Genomic DNA, 17,960 nt, shown 5'->3' on the forward strand with positions numbered 1-17,960 from the left:
ATTTGTTCGAGAAAAAAAAACAACAACAAATTTTGCACGATCTAGTTTAGTTTATTCAATCGTGGTTCAGTAGAGTATGATCCATTTTGACCTACAATGAATGGGATATCAGGTTCACTTAAGTGACCCAGCAGTATTGGCGTCGGAGGTTTTGCACTCCACCGAGTGTCGGTTTAGTCGGTTTAACTCTGCTCTTTGTGTTCCCCTCCCTGCCTATTATATTATCCCCAGTTGTTAAATGTTTTCAGCTCGTTCGTGTCAATTCCTTCATTTACTCCTGGTTCTAGGGGGAGTTTGTGGCCATTGCAAAAGTACAAACTCACTCATGATTTTATTGTTGTACATACCAAGACCTTTCAAAAAAATTTGGGTGACAAGCCCAAATCTGTATCGATTTTGCTACAGAGGGCACGGACTTCTTAAAATAACCTGGACCAGCAATGCCATCTACTCACAGCAGTGAGAAATGAAGTCACCGGAAATGGCTCAGCGGCCATGTTGCGTTGCCACTCGCGAGTTGCGCGCAATTCAAAAAACCTGAAAATGCATTAAGAGTTTTAACTATTTTGCCAGTATTTTGAACCGGTAAACGTAAAAATGCCACAGTGCGTGGCGTTCGGATGCAATAATAAGTCTGGGAAAAGCTCCAAATGCACCTTTCATCGGTAAGAATGCAATTATTGATGTTTTTTTTCTCTTTCAATCGTCAATCTATTTTTAGAGTATTATTTTAAGAAGTTACAATTTAAACGCTAAACACCAGTATAAAAATCTAAATGATGGCAAAGTGCAGTCGATAATTTGAAAGACAATGTAAAAAAACGATATTATCCAGGAAAACGCCGGAAATGAGTTTTCCTGGCATCTAGAATTCAATTTTTTTCCGGAGATTCATCCCCCCCCCCATCGACCGCCGTGGCTGCATAAATAGTTGGGCGGGTAGCTCACAATATTTGTCCATTTGGGGGCACAGGCCCTCCCTATTCAGAGGGTCCTGGCTCCGCGGTCCACCTTACCCGATGTTACCCCCAAAATCATTTTGCTTCCTACGCGCCTTAGGGTTAGGGGGTCGTATCTATCTTGATATCAGAAATCTAACTCCACTGACGCCAATTGTAGTACCCATCCTTCCATCCCTTCAAATGTCAATAATCGAAAACGTCATTTGGATCTTTTTTCTCCAGATTCCCGAAGGATGAAAAGTTGTGCAGACAATGGTGCCAGGCGCAGAGAAGGGAACACTTTACACCAACGCCCGGTGTGACATTACTTTGTAGTGAACACTTCCTGAACTCTGACTTTGACAGTACGGGCCAGACGAAACGGCTTAAACAAGGCGTCATACCAAGCGTCTTCAAATTTCCACCTCATCTCCAGAAGGTTCGTATACACGATTTATTACAATGGTCTCCACTAAAAAAATACATATTTATTTGACACATTAAATTGCTTTGAATCTATAAAAGTTTTGGAATTGATTTTGGGTGCGAATACCCGGAAAATCGACCTCCTTTGCTGCCAGGATTTTTCTATGAATTTCTGTATAATTCTGACTGTCAGACGATGCAGGTCGTTTTGTATTCGTGCCCAAAAAATTAATTCGAACACATTAATTTTATAAATTCATCCACATTCAAAATGTTTATAAAATGAATAAATACCTGTGGAAATCAAATTTAGCGCAAATTTTCAAACTTCATGGACATCCTGTATATGCAATTAAAATAAAGGGAATCCTGAATCAGAGTGCTCCAATTGTGATTCTATCAAGCGGTTCGCACTGTATTGAATTTACCACTAAAATTTCCGTGAATTATCAGTTTTCTGTTCACCAGTTAATTCGAAATTTCGATCCGATATTAATTATATTATTTTCTACACAGAAACCGATACATCGGAAACCACCGGTTGACAGACACCTGGCCCCAGAGCCAGAATTCACAGCTGCGCCAGATTCACCACCAAGGCCGTCGACTTCAGCAGACCACACGTACTGTGCCGATCCGAGTCCCAGTAAAATGAAACGGAAGCTGGGTACGGCAACTGAGACCATTGAGAACCTGAGGAAAAAACTGAAGGTTACGCAGCAGAAAACGCGAACATTGAAGAAAAAGGTAGCGAAATTAAGCTCCGTCGTTGAAGAACTAAAAAACAAAGGGATGGCGTACAAGCGTCTTCTGATGCGGTATGATATCAAAGCCAACAAGGGGAACTGTTCAGCCCAGGACGCAACACGCATCCTCACAGCAGCGTTATTCAAAAATATCACTAAGAGGGCTGTCCCAGATAAGACGCAGGATATGCTCATATCCAGATGCTACGATTTGCAGCTCCGCCAGCCAATGACGAGTCACCACGATTATGCCGATATTCCACCATTTAACAAACTTTCAGTGTTCCTGGAGTCAGTTGTAACCTATATTGCAGGATATGTGGTTAGGATGGTTAAGTGGACACTCAAATGTCAAGATTGCTTGCTGGCTCTCACGCAGAATGATAATGTCAATTTACCTGCCTATAGGCTGATTGCTGTTAAAACAAGGGGTGGCCTTACCGTTCCATCATCAAGCGTTGTTTAAGTATGTGAAGCCACTGATAAATGTGTTAAGAGAATGCTAGCGGTGACAAATGGCAAGATTCCTCGCGATAGTTACCTGAAATCTGCAATCTCTGCATCAGTGTTGGCAGAAGTAGGATCGAGTGCATTTGACTCACTTAGTGATCACATGTTTGAGACTGAGGCAGACTGTAATCATGTATTTTCTCTCATACAGCACATCTGTGAGTGCTATACAAAGATTCGTCTCCACCATGTTGTTCGAACCATGAACACTGGATTGAAAGATAAACCCATCAGGAAAAAATTCAGCAAACTGATCCTATTTGCACATCAATAGTTTACTAACCATTTGCATTGAAGTGTTTCTCCCAGGTTTCGACATATCTTATGTTTCAACCTACTGCGATTATATATCTTCTATAGGTCAATGCATATTAAACCAGTCTCATTAGTGTGTAGATTATAGATAATGTTTATTAAGGTTGTCCAATGTTTGTTCTATGTTTTCTACTACTCACATACTCACATTAATAGGAGGCCATAGGTTAGTCTGTAGATTATAGATCATATTTATTTATAGTTGTCCGATGTCTGTTCAATGTTTTGATGATTGGTCAATATATTATTAATTATAGGCCATAAGGCCTATTATTATAGGGGGGTAGCTGAAAGCTACCGCCTTATGGTCGATAATAATACAAATATTATAGGCCATAGGGGGTTAGCTCTACACATTACATTGATTATCATCAACACATTACACTGATTATCATCAGATCATATGACATATGATATAATAATCATTCATGAGAATTGTGACACCTCGTACTCACTCATCTTATTGAGTCGTGCTGCAGAGCTTATATTAGCTTAGTAGTGATAATGGGTGGCGGAGACTGTTGTTAGTGAAAAGAAAATCCTGTTCTTCTTATTAAGCTGTACAAAAATGTTGTTTCCAGCGAGAAATTCGGCACAGATTAATATATTCAATCTGTGAATTCGGATTGGCAACGCAACATGGCGACTTCAGTCGACAGAGGCTGTTGCAGGTCCAGGTTATTATAAGAAGTCCGTGACAGAGGGCGCTTTTCAAAATGGCCGCCATAAGTATTACTTTTGACCATATCTTGGTCTGTGAGACTCATCGAGGCATGATATTGGTGCTTAAACCTATGTTTTCAGGGTCAAGGAACTCAAGACCAATAACAATTACATTGGCTCCTTCGTTTGCGGCAGCCATATTGAATTGCAAAATGGCCACCATTCAAAATCGCAGTTGTCCATATATCAGTCATCAAAACACATAGATGCTTGATGTTGGTGGTTATACTCGTGCATTTAAGCCCAAGGAATTCAATGATAAGAGTTATAATACAGTGGTTCAGTGGTTGAGTTATCATGTAACCTTAAATCTCTGGGAACTAGGTTTGTCCTGGAAAACAAAGCAGACTGTGTTATGCTCAAACACATGAGCACCTTCATGATCCCAGTTGTCAAAGGCTGCTGATGTGAATTCTGCAGGATCAAAATGAGCTGGTAGTGCAACATCCTGCTTATTCTGCTGTGCAGTGTAGGTTGCAATGTCATATTGATATCGACGCAGTTCTCCGAAGCTTAGCGCAAGCCCTTGACGATTCAAGATATTGGTGATGATTTTCCCTCCATGCCCGAGACTGTGAGCTGATTCAGCATTCATTACATGCATTGGCGTTCTCCTTCTGCCACAATGATGTACATAATACAAAGTCTGAAACAGAGCTTGGATCTTCCTGCAACGTTGAGCAGAGAGGCAACCATCAGCAGTCTGTTTGGAATCACTGTTATTCCGACCGTCACTATTCTCTGTTTCACATGCATCGTCATCTAACTCTTCATCATCTACATCTTCTGCTGTAGGATCTGTTTCCGTCATTACAGTTTCAGCTGGCTTGGGGTATGTGTCAGGGTTGAAATTGTATAAATATCCTAAAAACCTAAGTATCGGTTCTGGCATTCTCATACTGGAGCATGCATGTTTTAGATCTTGAGCTTCACAGAATCTATTATCACGGTTAAAATCATGACTCTCAAGACTTTGACGTAGCACACTGGCGCAAACCTGTACAGGATCAATGGAGTGAATACGCTCTGCCAAAACATCTGCTCTATTACATGGCACACTATATAAACCATCAAAGACTTTTGCAACTGGTCAGGATATGTAAAATCAATGCTACTACCAAAGTGTCTAAAAATATATATCTTCACATCTCTATTGCGAAATTGATGCTCGTCCTCCACAAGTCTATTCAATCGGTCTCTGATTATACTTAGTTCATAGCCATTGCCACTTTTCAGTCCCTCTTCTAACTCAGAAACGATATCACTCCATGCACGCTGCTTGGGGTTCAGCTCTGGTGTATCGCCAGTTGAACGTTGAGCCTTCTCAAACTTTTGGATGTATGATGTCATGCACTGTTTGTGATAATACAAGTCAGCTCCAAAAACTGCATGCTCATCCTGGAGGTCACACATTCGACTGAAAATGTCATCCTGGAAGAAGTTTTCTGCTTGTAAAAGTGAAGTAGAACGGTTCGACTCAGATATACGATATTTTGTGAAGTCCCGTTTGTGTGACTTCTTGTTACAAATGATGCAGTTCATCGAGTAGTTGACACTACATGCATCTGTAGGATTTGGAGGTGAATGTACAGTGGAGTGAGCACGAGTCGCAACCCCATGAGGACTGCCAGATTCTTCTCAGGATAGCGATGCTTTCTTTGATTTCCCTCCTTCCTGGATGCATCTGAGCAGATTCGCATTGGTGTACTTCTTGTAGCACTGGTTGGAAACATGATAAAAGAAGAAGTCACTCTTGGCTGGCATCAACTTTATGCGTTTTGTTACAGAGTCTTTTTGTATGTCACTAGCTTCCCGTATTCGTTGACACCCGTTGGGTGTTGCTGATCAGTTTTCCCTGCGTTGGCTCTTGACAAATTGCACACTTTATCCGGTCAAAATCACCAACTCCTGCCCCGAAAGCTTTACAAATTCCATTGCTGATTGTGGATTGGGGCTTGTATTCGGTCTTGTATTAGTGCTTGTCTTCAGAATTTATCTGAAATAAAAGAGAAGCGGATTACAATGAGTTGATTTGTTAAATGAAGATCTTTAAACGTAATGATTACAGAAAGCAGCAAATCTTCAACTTTGTGATGGACACCATATACTCCTGGCTCTGGGGGGAGTTCGTGGCCGTCGCAAAAGTACAATGTCACCGATGATTTTGGTGATAATAGTGTTACGGCTGTGGAAATTCGCAAACCACCATTCAGGGCCCATAGGTGAGATATCTCTAAGTACATGTGTAGTTAGCCCCAAACCCGTTGTATAGAGGGAATTTATGTGATTCATTCGGGCTGCGACACTTTGAGATAGCCGTTTTTTTCTGTTCTATCTTTATTTTGAACCAACCACGTCTCAACCGCCATCACACAACAACCACCACGCCAGCCATCGTCACCAACTACAACCACGCTCCAACCCTCAGACAACAACAACAATGCCAACAGCCACGACCTTTACCTTCACAACTCACTCCCGCAAACATCGCATCACCGTCATTCCCAAACGGCACCATAACCATCAAACCACCACCGAAAACCCTCCACCACCTTCACCTCTCTCCTTCTACGGCCATTCCCGCACCACCTGTGAACACTGAGCGTCGGGCTGTCTCAGGCCCGTTCGGCGATTGGTGCCGAACGCACCGAGCCGTGAGCACAAATAGCGGCCTTTCCAAGGGAGAATTTGGATCAAGAACGCTACACGCCCACTTCCCCTCCGTCCAATTAGCAAGCGCGGAGCGGCTTGGCCCCGCCTCCAGGCGCGTCTGTGTGAAATCGATATATGCAAATTCTAGGATCAGGGGAGATTCACGCCCCCTTTCCTCCGACCAATGGGCGAGCGTGGCTCCGCCCCCGAGGTCATCCTGATCCGGATATTTGCATATTAGCTGCTCCTGCCGGCCTATAAGAAGGCGAATGAAGTCAGTCGAGTCGGGTGGCGAAGTGATCGGTGTGGCAGAAAGAGTGAGTCGAGTCATCGGTGTGGCAGAAAGAGTGAGTCGAGTCATCGGTGTGGCAGAAAGAGTGAGTCGAGTCATCGGTGTGGCAGGGAGTCGAGTCGGGTGGCGAAGTCATCGAGTTGGGTTCTGGAGTCGGCTGAGAAGAGTTGCAGGAAGAGGCAAGGAGCTCGGGTCCGAGGCGAGGACGGCGGTCGGCGACGAGGTCGCGGTGTGGGATCGCTTGTCGCGGGACCCAAGCCAGCCAGCCATTCTCCCTCCCCCAGGGCATCAACAATTCCCCCTTTCCCCCGCGCTGAGATAGTGCAACAAGGGGGCCCCGTTCCCACCCCACTCCAAACGTCGTGCCAACGAAACCCGCCAAGGAGCACGGAGTCGGGGCACAGCCACGCGGCCACATCTGCGGCTCGTCAGCCAACGCCTCACGAGGACGCGGGTAGGACCCCCCCCCCCCGGTCTCGCGGGCCTGACCGCTCCTTCAGGTCACGCGCACATGTTGGCCTACATGCCCGTCTGCCCCCCTCGTCTATGAGGGTGGCTTCTTTCCTTTGCTTTTGAGTAAATGTGTGTTGGCGCCGTCTGTAAAGTAGAACTGTATAAGTGTTGCCGTGTGTGCGCGTAGTCGGTAGTAACTCTGCATCGTCGTTGCTTTTGTTTTGATTGCTATATGTGCATTTTGACTGTTTGGCTGTATATGTGTGCTTTCCGTGTGCTGGGAAATAAATGTGCTTTGTGTGAACTGTTTTCCCGTTTCGCTTCGTCTTTCTTTATTGACCTTCCATCCTGCTTTACGTAAAGGGTTCGTAGTGGGCTTAATACGCCCAGTAATTAATCGGAACCGTCGAGGCCGACGATAACACCGCTCGGTTATCACTGTAGCACGGAACGGACCGCTTAAGCGGTTCGTGTCCGGAGTCGACCTGCGGTGAGGTACGATCACCTGGTTTACCATCCGCGTGGGTACTTAGGTCGGTCGAGTTTGGCGAACAACCCTATCCTACGCGGGTGGCCGATTGGCACGATTGTGGTGAGGTCGAAAGGCCCACCCGTGACTGGCTCCGGGCGATAGTTCCCAGAGGGTCACAACTGAATTGTCCGTCCGGTGGGTGACGCGGTTGCGATTCGAGTGACGCCGGCGTTCGCACGCCGGCGGGCGCGAATTCGCAACAATAGTTATGGGCGTCACGTTGGATTTATAGGTTACCTGAATATACTCAAGAAGATTTTTGCTGGTCTCAGTGAACCACTGTATTATAATACTCTTATCATTGAATTCCTTGGGCTTAAATGCAGGAGTATAACCACCAACATCAAGCATCTATGTGTTTTGATGACTGATATATGGACAACTGCGATTTTGAATGGTGGCCATTTTGCAATTCAAGATGGCTGCCGCAAACAAAGGAGCCAATGTAATTGTTATTGGTCTTATTGAGTTCCTTGACTCTGAAAACAGGTTTCGGCACCAATATCATGTCTCTATGAATCTCAGACCAAGATATTGTCAAAAGTAATACTTATGGTGGCTATTTTGAAAAGCGCCCTCTGTAGCAAAATCTATACAGATTTGGGCTTGTCACCCAAATTTTTTTTGAAAGGTCTTGGTATGTACAACAATAAAATCGTGGGTGAGTTTGTACTTTTGCGATGGCCACGAACTCCCCGCTAGAGCCTACACTAATTGACTGAGCGTGTCACGTGGTGGGGAAAATTGGCACGGCCACTGCCGGGGCCGTTGTAATGGGACAATCGGGACTGATGGAACTCAGCGATTAAACCGTTCGGAATCGCACACGGAATGAGCTCGCTAAGCGGCTCGCTTCCGTACGAGTGCCGTCGAGGGTAGAATTACCCAGTAGTTAGACCACGTGGGTATTTAGGTGAATTGAAATTGGCAATCAACCCTACCCCACGTGGTCTACCCATTGGCGAATTTCGGTCCGATAGAGGACCCGTCGACTCCGGACTTATCCAGGGTGACGATCTGAATTCCGGGTGATCGGTCAGGCCGATTTGCAGCTCCATCCGGCGGATGGACCGCGGCCGACGTCCCGGCCCCGCAACAATATCGGACTGTTTTTTTTGATGATACGAGCTGCTTCCTTGCTTGACACTCAGCATTTAAAAGGACAGAGCACGGACAAACAATGCCAGGAAGGCAATGGCAAACCAACCAGTAAAACCTTTGCCAAGAAACTGCTTCGGCAGCACCAACGCTCTGTAAATAGTTTGGGAAAAGTTTTAGATAACGTCATCACCCACAATGAAGGATGTTGAGTCTTAAATTAAACTTCCAGATTTATCTTGCATTTAGTTAAGTGGAAGGAGTAATTGAAATACTCGAATAATTCCTTAATACACATTGCCAGTTGGGTACAATGGTACCTTCACTGTTCAAAACTGGAATCGACGATGTATTTTGTCTTTGGACATAATGAAAGAAAAGTTGTACGTCTGAGTTATATATCTCTCAGCTCAGTTGCCGTTGTCAATGGAGCACGAAATGGTGGGATTACGTTACGGTGTCTGGCACTTACTCTCATATGGTTCATGACCGGGCTTCCTCTGCTATTCCAAACCCGCTCGCGCAAGTCACACTATCTCAACATTTTGCTGTTAAAATATTTACAAGCACAATACTACAGCAACTCAATGGAATTGAGAAGTCAGTGTGATCATGTGGGTGAGCAACGGATGGCCACTTGCCACAAGTCTCACTTTCTAGCCTCTGGTGCTTGTGGTAGAGTTGATTTCACATCACCTCGTTCAGCTCTGCAAATGGGGTGAACCCGGAAAAAATTGGTACCAAGCTGAAAATCGCTGAAGAGACTCGGGAAGCTATCCCGAATACCGAAATTGAATAAGAGAAAATCCACTAAAATAATCTTTTGGGGGGGGGGGGGGTTATGTTATGTCTTCATTAAGTTATTAAAGTTATTAAAATTAATAAAGTTATGAGGTCTTAATTCAATGGGATTTTAACTTGCGTTTTAAAGGCAATAACATTTTAATAGGCAATAATTTTTGTTCATTACTCTTACCGACAATTTACTGGTTATATTGTGCAATGCATTTTTTTTTTCCGGAAATTTTACACTTTGTGGGAACGGCCATAAGGGGTAATGGGGGTAAGGTAGACGAGTTATTTCCTTAATCAATGTCTAGTCAAGGTGCTTGGTTTCTGTGTGATATGGCAGATCATGCGTCAAAGTGTTTAGCAGAAAAAAAGAGTTCCGTGCCCTTCTATAATTTGTCTAAAAGTTCCACCACCATCCTGCCTCCCTAATCCTCTAAATAGTTTCCCTTGGTGAAATGTGTGAATGTGTTCTTTTGAAATGGTTAAAACAGCCACTGTGCACAGTGAACCCCCCCCCCCCCCAAAGAGTTGAAAAGATCATAAATGAAGGGGATGGAACATCAGCGACTGTGCGAGAGGCAAGCAATCACCCCAGAGAATTCAAAACATCCCAAAGGGTTCAAAACTTCGAGGATCAGCGTGTCGCTAATCAGCGCACTCGGCTGGTACCGTCGAGAGATATAAAAAAAGAATCCGTGCAGGGAGAGCTGTGAGGGAGCTGTTGGAGAGCACGTGCATGCATTTGGTGTGGTGCACATTGCTAGCGAGCAGCGAGTTGAAAACTCGAGTGGAGAGACTTGATACGGAGGGCAAAGGCTTGGAAAAAGAGCACTACGAGGGGCATGGACGACACAAGAGCAACAGCCAAGCAGAGTCCAGATGAGCACGTCCCAGGGGAAGAGCATCATCACGTGGGGAAGGAGAAGGGGTTGCTCCCTTTCAGTCTTGTCACCTCTTTCCTGTCTTTAGTGTGTGTGTGTGCCGAAGCTTTTCGGATAAACCGTTGGGATTGCGCGTGGGATTGTTAGTCGCTTTGCTTTGTCGTGCCCCAGTCTATCTTTGAGTTCTCTCTCTCTCTCTCTCTCTCTCTCTCTCTCTCTCTCTCTCTCTCTCTCTCTCTCTCTCTCTCTCTCTCTCTCTCTCTCTCTCTCTCTCTCTCTCTCTCCCTTTTTAATTAACCCCATGCCGTCTCACTATTGAAGTGTTAATTGGTGCGTGGTCCAAAATTGGGAACATAAAACCACAACTATTAGAAATGGGTGAAAAAAACCTCGTTAGGAGGATAGAAACGCGTCGTGTTTTCGCTCGGTCCCTCTTATCGAATGAACTCATCAAAGGCGACAGGCTCGTTGTAATTACTGTGTCAAAAACCAAAGCAAAGACCTGTTTAGCTTTCCCGGTAGACAACGTTGCAGTCCCAAAAACTACAAGTCGCTAACTTGGTGAACATGTGGTGGAAGATTTGACCCCATCCTTCTGGATCACCATCATCATGTACCACGCCCTATGCAGAGTGTTGGTGCTGAAGAAGCAGGCTACAACCTTGATCCGGTTGCTGCTCTGACTCAAGAAGTCAGGGCAGGAATTTGCAATCTGTTTAGGTCCGACCTACTCTCTGTGAAGGACACCGTGGTATCTTTAACGTCCACCAGCTAATGCCAACAGCTGGGTTGCCCAGTTTAACGTCCATCTGAGGGAAAACACACACAGTGATGAAACACCCTGCCTGTGAAACAGCGGTATGAGTTTATAACTGGGCCGAGATTCAAATCCTCCCTCGACAGCTGGGAGACGAGTGTGTGTACCTTGACTCTAAAAGTTTACTGACTCTAAAAGACCAGTGCAAAGAGGAAGAAACGACAACAGACAGCTGCCAATAAATTAAGGATGTCAGACACATCTACATTGGAGTGGAAGAGAGACTTTTTCTTATGTTCTACTACAATGGTGTGAGGTACACTATGCAACACATGAAAGAAACTGGCTCAATACAAAACAAACAAAGGCCAGGAAGACCCCGAATAATCTCCCCAAACAAAGACACAGCTCATCAAGCACTGTGTCGAAGGCTGATTGCAGCATGTCTCCATGGAAGAGTTGCAGCAAAGAAACCACTGCTGAGACCACAGAATAAGGTGAAATGACTGAAATTTGCAGGGCAACACCAGGATCGAGCGACTGAACAATGGAATCGGGTACTCTGGTCCGATGAATTGAAGTTTGAACATTTTGGATCGAAGAGATGCCAGTTCGTACGCCGAAGACTTGGAGAACGTTACGACATGCAATGTTTGCAGCATACTGTTAAACACAGAGAAGGCTCTGTGACCGTCTGGAGTTGTATTGTTGTGGGGCCGGGTCTCGGTGGCAAGCACGACCGCTCGATGGAGCAGTAGAGTCGGCTCCACCGAACACCCGGAATTTAAGTCGTACCTTTCAGATAAATCCGAAAGGTCACGGGTCCCTTATCAGACCGAAGATCGCCAATAGGTCGACCACGTGCGATAGGGTTAATTGCCAATTTCAATATACCTAAATACCCACGTCGTCCAAACTACCAGGGAAATTCACCCTCGGCAGGATCTGCGTGATCCGGGCCGTTACCGAGCCGGATCCGAGTCGTACCCCGAGCGGAGAGTACCAGAATCCTGCTGGGCCGATTGCACGATTACAGCAGCAATAAGGACAAGGACGAGCTGGGACATTCAACAAGAGGGGATTTATTCACAATGGGGGGAAGGGAACACACAAAGAGCAGAGTTATCCAAATAAGAAATGTAAATAATGTACAACAAAAACACTTAACAATTCTACTTATAGACGGGGCCCACGGACACACACACACACACACACACACACACACACACACACACACACACACACACACACACACCCAGAAGGAGATGGACCTCGAGGTCTTTATTCGGCTCTCCAGCCGAGGAGGATAGTTCGGCTGGGAGTCAGATCGGCTGGCTACCTGGCCACGGGCACGCGGCTGGTCGTCCACACCTTCCCGGAGCTCCAGTCGCCAAAATCACGGACCAGGGGAGCCGAACCCAGAGGAGGCGGGATGAGGTGATCTCCCTTGATGAAAAATGGTCGACCGCTCACTGTAATGCGCCAGACGAGACACCTCCGATGCGCGGGATGCAGTCCGCCGCAGACCCAGACAGACGCGCTTCGAGACACACGGGACGCAATCTCTTCACGCTGGACCCAACAACCACTTCTTCTTCTTTTTTGGAGGGTGGGCTTCTTCTCCTGGCCACTCGCCTCCTGATTGGTTGGACCCACGCGCAATTCCCTGGCCATCTCCCATTGGACAGTCCCACGGTAGGCAGGGCAACTCCCACCCTTCTGGGTGGAGTCCCGATCAGAGGCGTTTGTAGCTCCGCCTACCTCCTCACCTTCGACCATGTGCGTATTGGCGATGGTGTTGAGTCGGGGACGGGCCGGGTAAGACGCCCGCTCCTTGCCGATTGGCCAAAGAGGGACGCCATGCCCATGTTAAACTCCACCCACGCACACGCTCGCTCGCCGGCGATCACGCGAAGAATTCCGCGAGCAGAGTGTTGTTGTTGTGAAAGCGAAGATGGGCATTGTTGTAAGTGATATAAAATAATCCGCAGCACACGTACAATTAATTCCCGTTAGACTAGGGACAGAACCCTAACTAGAAACACATACTTACTGATATAACTGATCTATAAGGACTCTAGCTGTTGTGTGCTCATGGCTGCCAGATTCGTAACAGTATCTCAGCTTTTGGTGTCGGAAAACTCGTTAAAATCAATGGGACGCGAACAAAAGAGAAGTACTGTAGCACCAAGCAATTCCTAGTGGAAAAGGTTTTATTTTCCAACAAGATAATGATCCAGAACACACTTCCAATACTGTTTTGGAAAATTACTTGGGGAACAAGGTTACAACTGGTGTGCTCCAAGTGTTAGAATGGCCACTCCAGAGTCCAGACACGAGTCCCATTGAGGCCATGAGATTACCTGGAAATGGAGACAAGAGGAACCCAACTAACCTTACAGAACTGTGGAATATACTCGTGGTACGTATTTTTTCATGAATGTATCCTAACATATGAACATTATTGGAATAACCCAAATTTTTGCACAGTATTGTATTGTACTTCAAATGTGCCATAAGAGTGCGATGCATGGGCATTGGAGATAGAAATGCACCTTCACGATTGCTTTGACCGAGTTGCTGTTGAGGCGTTCTATCATATTTCTTGTCACTCAAAGCTTTTGATTGGGAAATCAAGAGAAAACTCGGAAGCTTGTGAGCAGGTTCATCTCTATATTCATCAGGCCTTCCAGAAGATGTTCTTATGCTAGACGGATTTAATGCGTTATGTAACTGGCTTGAAATTGATGCATTCTGCTGAACTTTATACCTTCAATGAATTGCAAGAGAAATGTGCGAATTCCGTGGATGCTCAGAGGTTTCAATGCTCAATCAGAGGATGCTCAATCAAACGATTGAAGCAAAACCTTAAAGATCATTCCAATGAGTTCATATAATAATAATGAGTACTAAGCATCCACAACCATCCTTGACCATGTTGTGGAATGTCAGCCGAGGTCCTTGTGCAAGTGATATGAAAAAAGGACTCTCCTGAAAGTTCCAGTCAACACAAAGTTCAGGATAATATTTTAGTGCTCATTATTTTCGATGTTGTCTACTGTGCCACATCAGCAGCAATTGTGCTACACCGCTGCACATGACATAGATTAAAGATTGTGCAAGCCTCATTTTCTTGAGCTTGAACCGAGAAAAGCTTTTAAACAAATGGAGTCCAAGCTCGTGTTTCTTCCAGGTAAATTGTTTCCCAGGAATTCGTGGAAAATTTATTCGGGATTCTTGCCTTTTCCCGTTTTTTTTTCGGTTCAGGTTCCAAATATTTGGCCTCGAACCATCGATAGTGGCAGGCCGAGCGAAGTGAAGTCGAGGCCGTTTTTTCCGACACGTGAAACACTGCAACCCAGGCCAACAGAAACTAGACTTCCGAACATCGGTTGAATTTTTCATCCAATCATCATGTAACTTTGTGAAAAAAATTCTCCATGGGTCAGCACTCCTATGTTGAAAGTTGTGTGAATCGCTTCTTAAGACTTAAGTGGTTGTGGAGAAAACAAATTTAAAAGCGACTGAAGGTGAAAAAGTGAGGGTGGAAGAAAAAATAAAACACAATAAAAAGTTAGGGCCTCAGCCGACATTCCACAACATGGTCAAGGATGGTTGTGGATGCATATTGCTAGTTGGATGAAGAAAAGTTCTCTTCGAAGGAACTTTGACACTAGGCCATGAAAGCCTGCATCAAAATTATTCCCAACATATGATAGTTTGGCGTGCTCCATCCTTTTTGCAGAAGGTTGAATCCTGCCGAAGGTCGTTTGTCCGTGCTCTATCTTTCTTAAATGCTGAGGGTCAAGCAAGGAAGCAGCACCTGCCATTTATAAGTGTTTCACACAACTTGGCCAGGGTTCGAACCACCGACCTACCTTAGAGCGGGCACCCCAACCATGAAGCCACACGAGGCTGGTTAAAGTGCAGGGAACAGGTAATACGGCTTGCTTTCGTAAAATGGTGATTTACATAATAAAGAGGACATGGTATTAAAAAGGACACCATTGAAGAAGAGGCAGTAAGAATTGTCACAATAGCTGCAAAAACTCATCTGAGCAGAAATTAGCGATAACATGTTTGATTTAGATTTTTATCTGATAGCAGATGATGTAAAGTGCACTGAGAAAGGGCTTCACCTTCCTGTCGTCATCATTGTTAGTACTTTTGAAGGCTGTCAAACCAAGTGTGATGAAACAAATATGTATTGGCCAGTGCATTGTTAATGCTGATAAACCCTGTTCATCACCACCACCATCAGTAATGTCAGGCCATGGAGTAGAGATGGATCACATGTTTAGTTCCAAGTGGTGTATAAAAAGAATTATCAATACTTCGATTTTCAGTCTCGTATATGAAGTCACTCTGGATATAGAGTGTTGTTCAAAACTTTAAAAAAAAACCAAAAAAAAACCTTGAAGATGTAATTCCTGAAGCAGTTCCTGGAACTTTCTCACAATGGGTTGCAGATAATGTCGACCACAATGTTGCCACCACATATATGTACACTGCCCATTTCACAGAATGGAACTGGTAGTGCATAGAGCATGCAGTTCAGAGGAAAACAACAATCAGCTCAAAATAACTTATTGATAACAAGAATGGCACTCAGTAGAGCGAAGATTCTCACCTCCAGTGCTCATTTTGAACAAAAATACCATTGTAAACTGAACAGGCTAACATTATGGCCCACATTCCCATTATCCATCATATCACATACATTGCCATTATCTGTAACTTTATTGATTGAATATTAGGGTATGAAACAACCACTTTTGTGCACATCAAGGTTAAATTGCATCAATGAAAATGAATATGAAAATGTTTCAAACCATCTTCCCCATGACTCGTCGATCATGTGTATGAAGTTTCGTAATGATCTGTTGAGCAGTTCTGCAGAAGAAGATATTTTATGTTTATATTTTCAATGCAACATGGCCACCGGACCAAGTGACCGACAATGTCATAAATTTAATTCTTTACTCACATCGGGTTGAGATCAGATATATGAAGTCTCAGATTTTTTGGAAAAGGATTTTGATTCAACCAATTATGGATGGAATACTTCACAGATAACATCATCGTTATCACCCTAGAAACCCCATGGGGAGTTGATGACATATGCAAAGTTTCAACTCTTTTCGTTGAGTGGTTTTAGAGATGTTCAATTGTTTTCCTTTCATCAAATATGGCTGCCATAACATGCAACCTTAGACATCAGAGCTATCAATAGAGTATAATATTCTCCATGTAGAGTCCCTCCTGTGTCTAAAGTTTCTAATCGATCAGAGAAGTGGCTGCAGAGGAAAAAAAAAATTTTAGTGGAAAAATATAGATGTGGACACGGACGGACGCACAGACACACGGACGGATGCACAAAGACACACACACACACACACACACACACGTCTCCCAACTTCTTAAGGGCGAGATTAATAAAGGAATACCCATCACAAATTATTGTTCACCAAAGAAAGAAGCTCTCTGTCGTATCTTAAAGCCAACAATTGAACTACGGACGCCTTTCTCTATGTCGGAAAGCATGGTATCAGATATTATTTGGCACTCTGGCTATGTTTAATGAGTTAACATAGCGAAGGATAAGCTGGTCAGGATTCATGCAGCTCTGTCATCTGGAAGTCATCCACACAGTTAAAAACATTGTTCTTGAAAATCATTGATCTGACATCATTCGATGAGACTAGCATTTACTCCACCTTGCCGTTTATCCAAAAACTAAACAGTGGTTACTTTGTTCACCACTTTTGATCAGCCATTGTGGATAAAAGCTGTTTAAACTCAAAGTTTTTCATATGCTGAAGGGTTTTCCTTCAAAGTGTGGGCACTTTAATGTGGTCTGGATGTGGACTGTCAAACATACTTCCAACTACCCATATTTATGAAGCCAATTCAGCGATTTATGGGATGACTGGTAAGGCTGTTGCGAGAGCCCCTCGCAGCCATTTTCTGACTGAAGCTGCATTGTTGGCGAAAATCTTGAGTGCATTTGTTCCAAAAGACAACTACCGAAGCTAAGAGCAGCGATATGCCTACACATTCTTGAGACGTTTGCGTGGCGTTGATTATTTTGATTCATCATTGCAATGTAGATACTGAGCCTGGTGTTGGCTTAGTGCTTAGGGTGGTGGCTTGGGATACTTGGGGTCCTGAGTTTGAGCCCTGCCTGGCACTTAATTAACATCAGGGGGGTTGACTCAGCCTGTCATCCTTGCGAGGTCAGCGAAATGAGCACCAGTATACTGGTAATAATTATCCTTGCGTGTCAAAGGTGATTAAAGGGTTGGCGTCAGGAAGGACATCGGGCCATAAAAACATTGCCACAAGAAAGGGTACCATGATTGGAGCCTGCAAAAAGCTGACCCCTGCTCAGGGGAAAAGGCTTTAAAATGGTGTGATGATGATTACAATGAAGATACGAGTGAATGACTTGTACTTATTGTCAGAAGCTTCAAAAAGATCGAAGACAGGTATTCGATGTTCTTCAGTATTCAAGAAGTTGTGGAAAAGATTGGGCAACTTCTTGCACATCATATTGCTTTGATTCATGCTTGGAGTGCATGCAAGACCACCATAGCAACCTATGGGTTGGGAAAAGGAACAACTCTCAAAAATATTTTTACAAAATTCAAAAGCAGTTCTTCTTCTAAATTGGCCTCCAAAGCCATTCACCAAATGGCATCCTCCGTTGTGCAAAGTCCTTCCTTGGCACATCTGAACTCTTATCTCCATACAAGGCCTTCATCCACAGCTTTATTGAGCACTGCTCTCCACTACCTCACCTTGACACTGGGGAAACCAAAGCCTTCAAGATTATTGGAATC

General features: G+C 44.5%; 1 protein-coding gene and 1 pseudogene across 1 annotated transcript; one reads left to right on the forward strand and one right to left on the reverse strand.

The window, feature by feature from the left end:
- The first annotated feature begins 597 nt into the window (after positions 1–597).
- LOC147027726 (THAP domain-containing protein 1-like) lies at positions 598–2,579 on the forward strand. The gene is made up of 3 exons (XM_085876529.1): positions 598–665; positions 1,185–1,380; positions 1,884–2,579. Exons 1-3 carry the CDS (start codon positions 598–600, stop codon positions 2,577–2,579), a joined length of 960 nt encoding a protein of 319 aa, XP_085732655.1.
- A 1,377-nt stretch (positions 2,580–3,956) lies between these two features.
- The window catches only part of LOC147027727 (uncharacterized), a 23,373-nt pseudogene continuing 9,369 nt past the window's right edge, over positions 3,957–17,960 (reverse strand).

This window comes from Eptatretus burgeri, chromosome 4 (genome assembly GCF_056783735.1).
Source record: "Eptatretus burgeri isolate ZD-2024b chromosome 4, Ebu_testis_v1, whole genome shotgun sequence".
NCBI classification, from domain to species: Eukaryota; Metazoa; Chordata; class Myxini; order Myxiniformes; family Myxinidae; genus Eptatretus; species Eptatretus burgeri.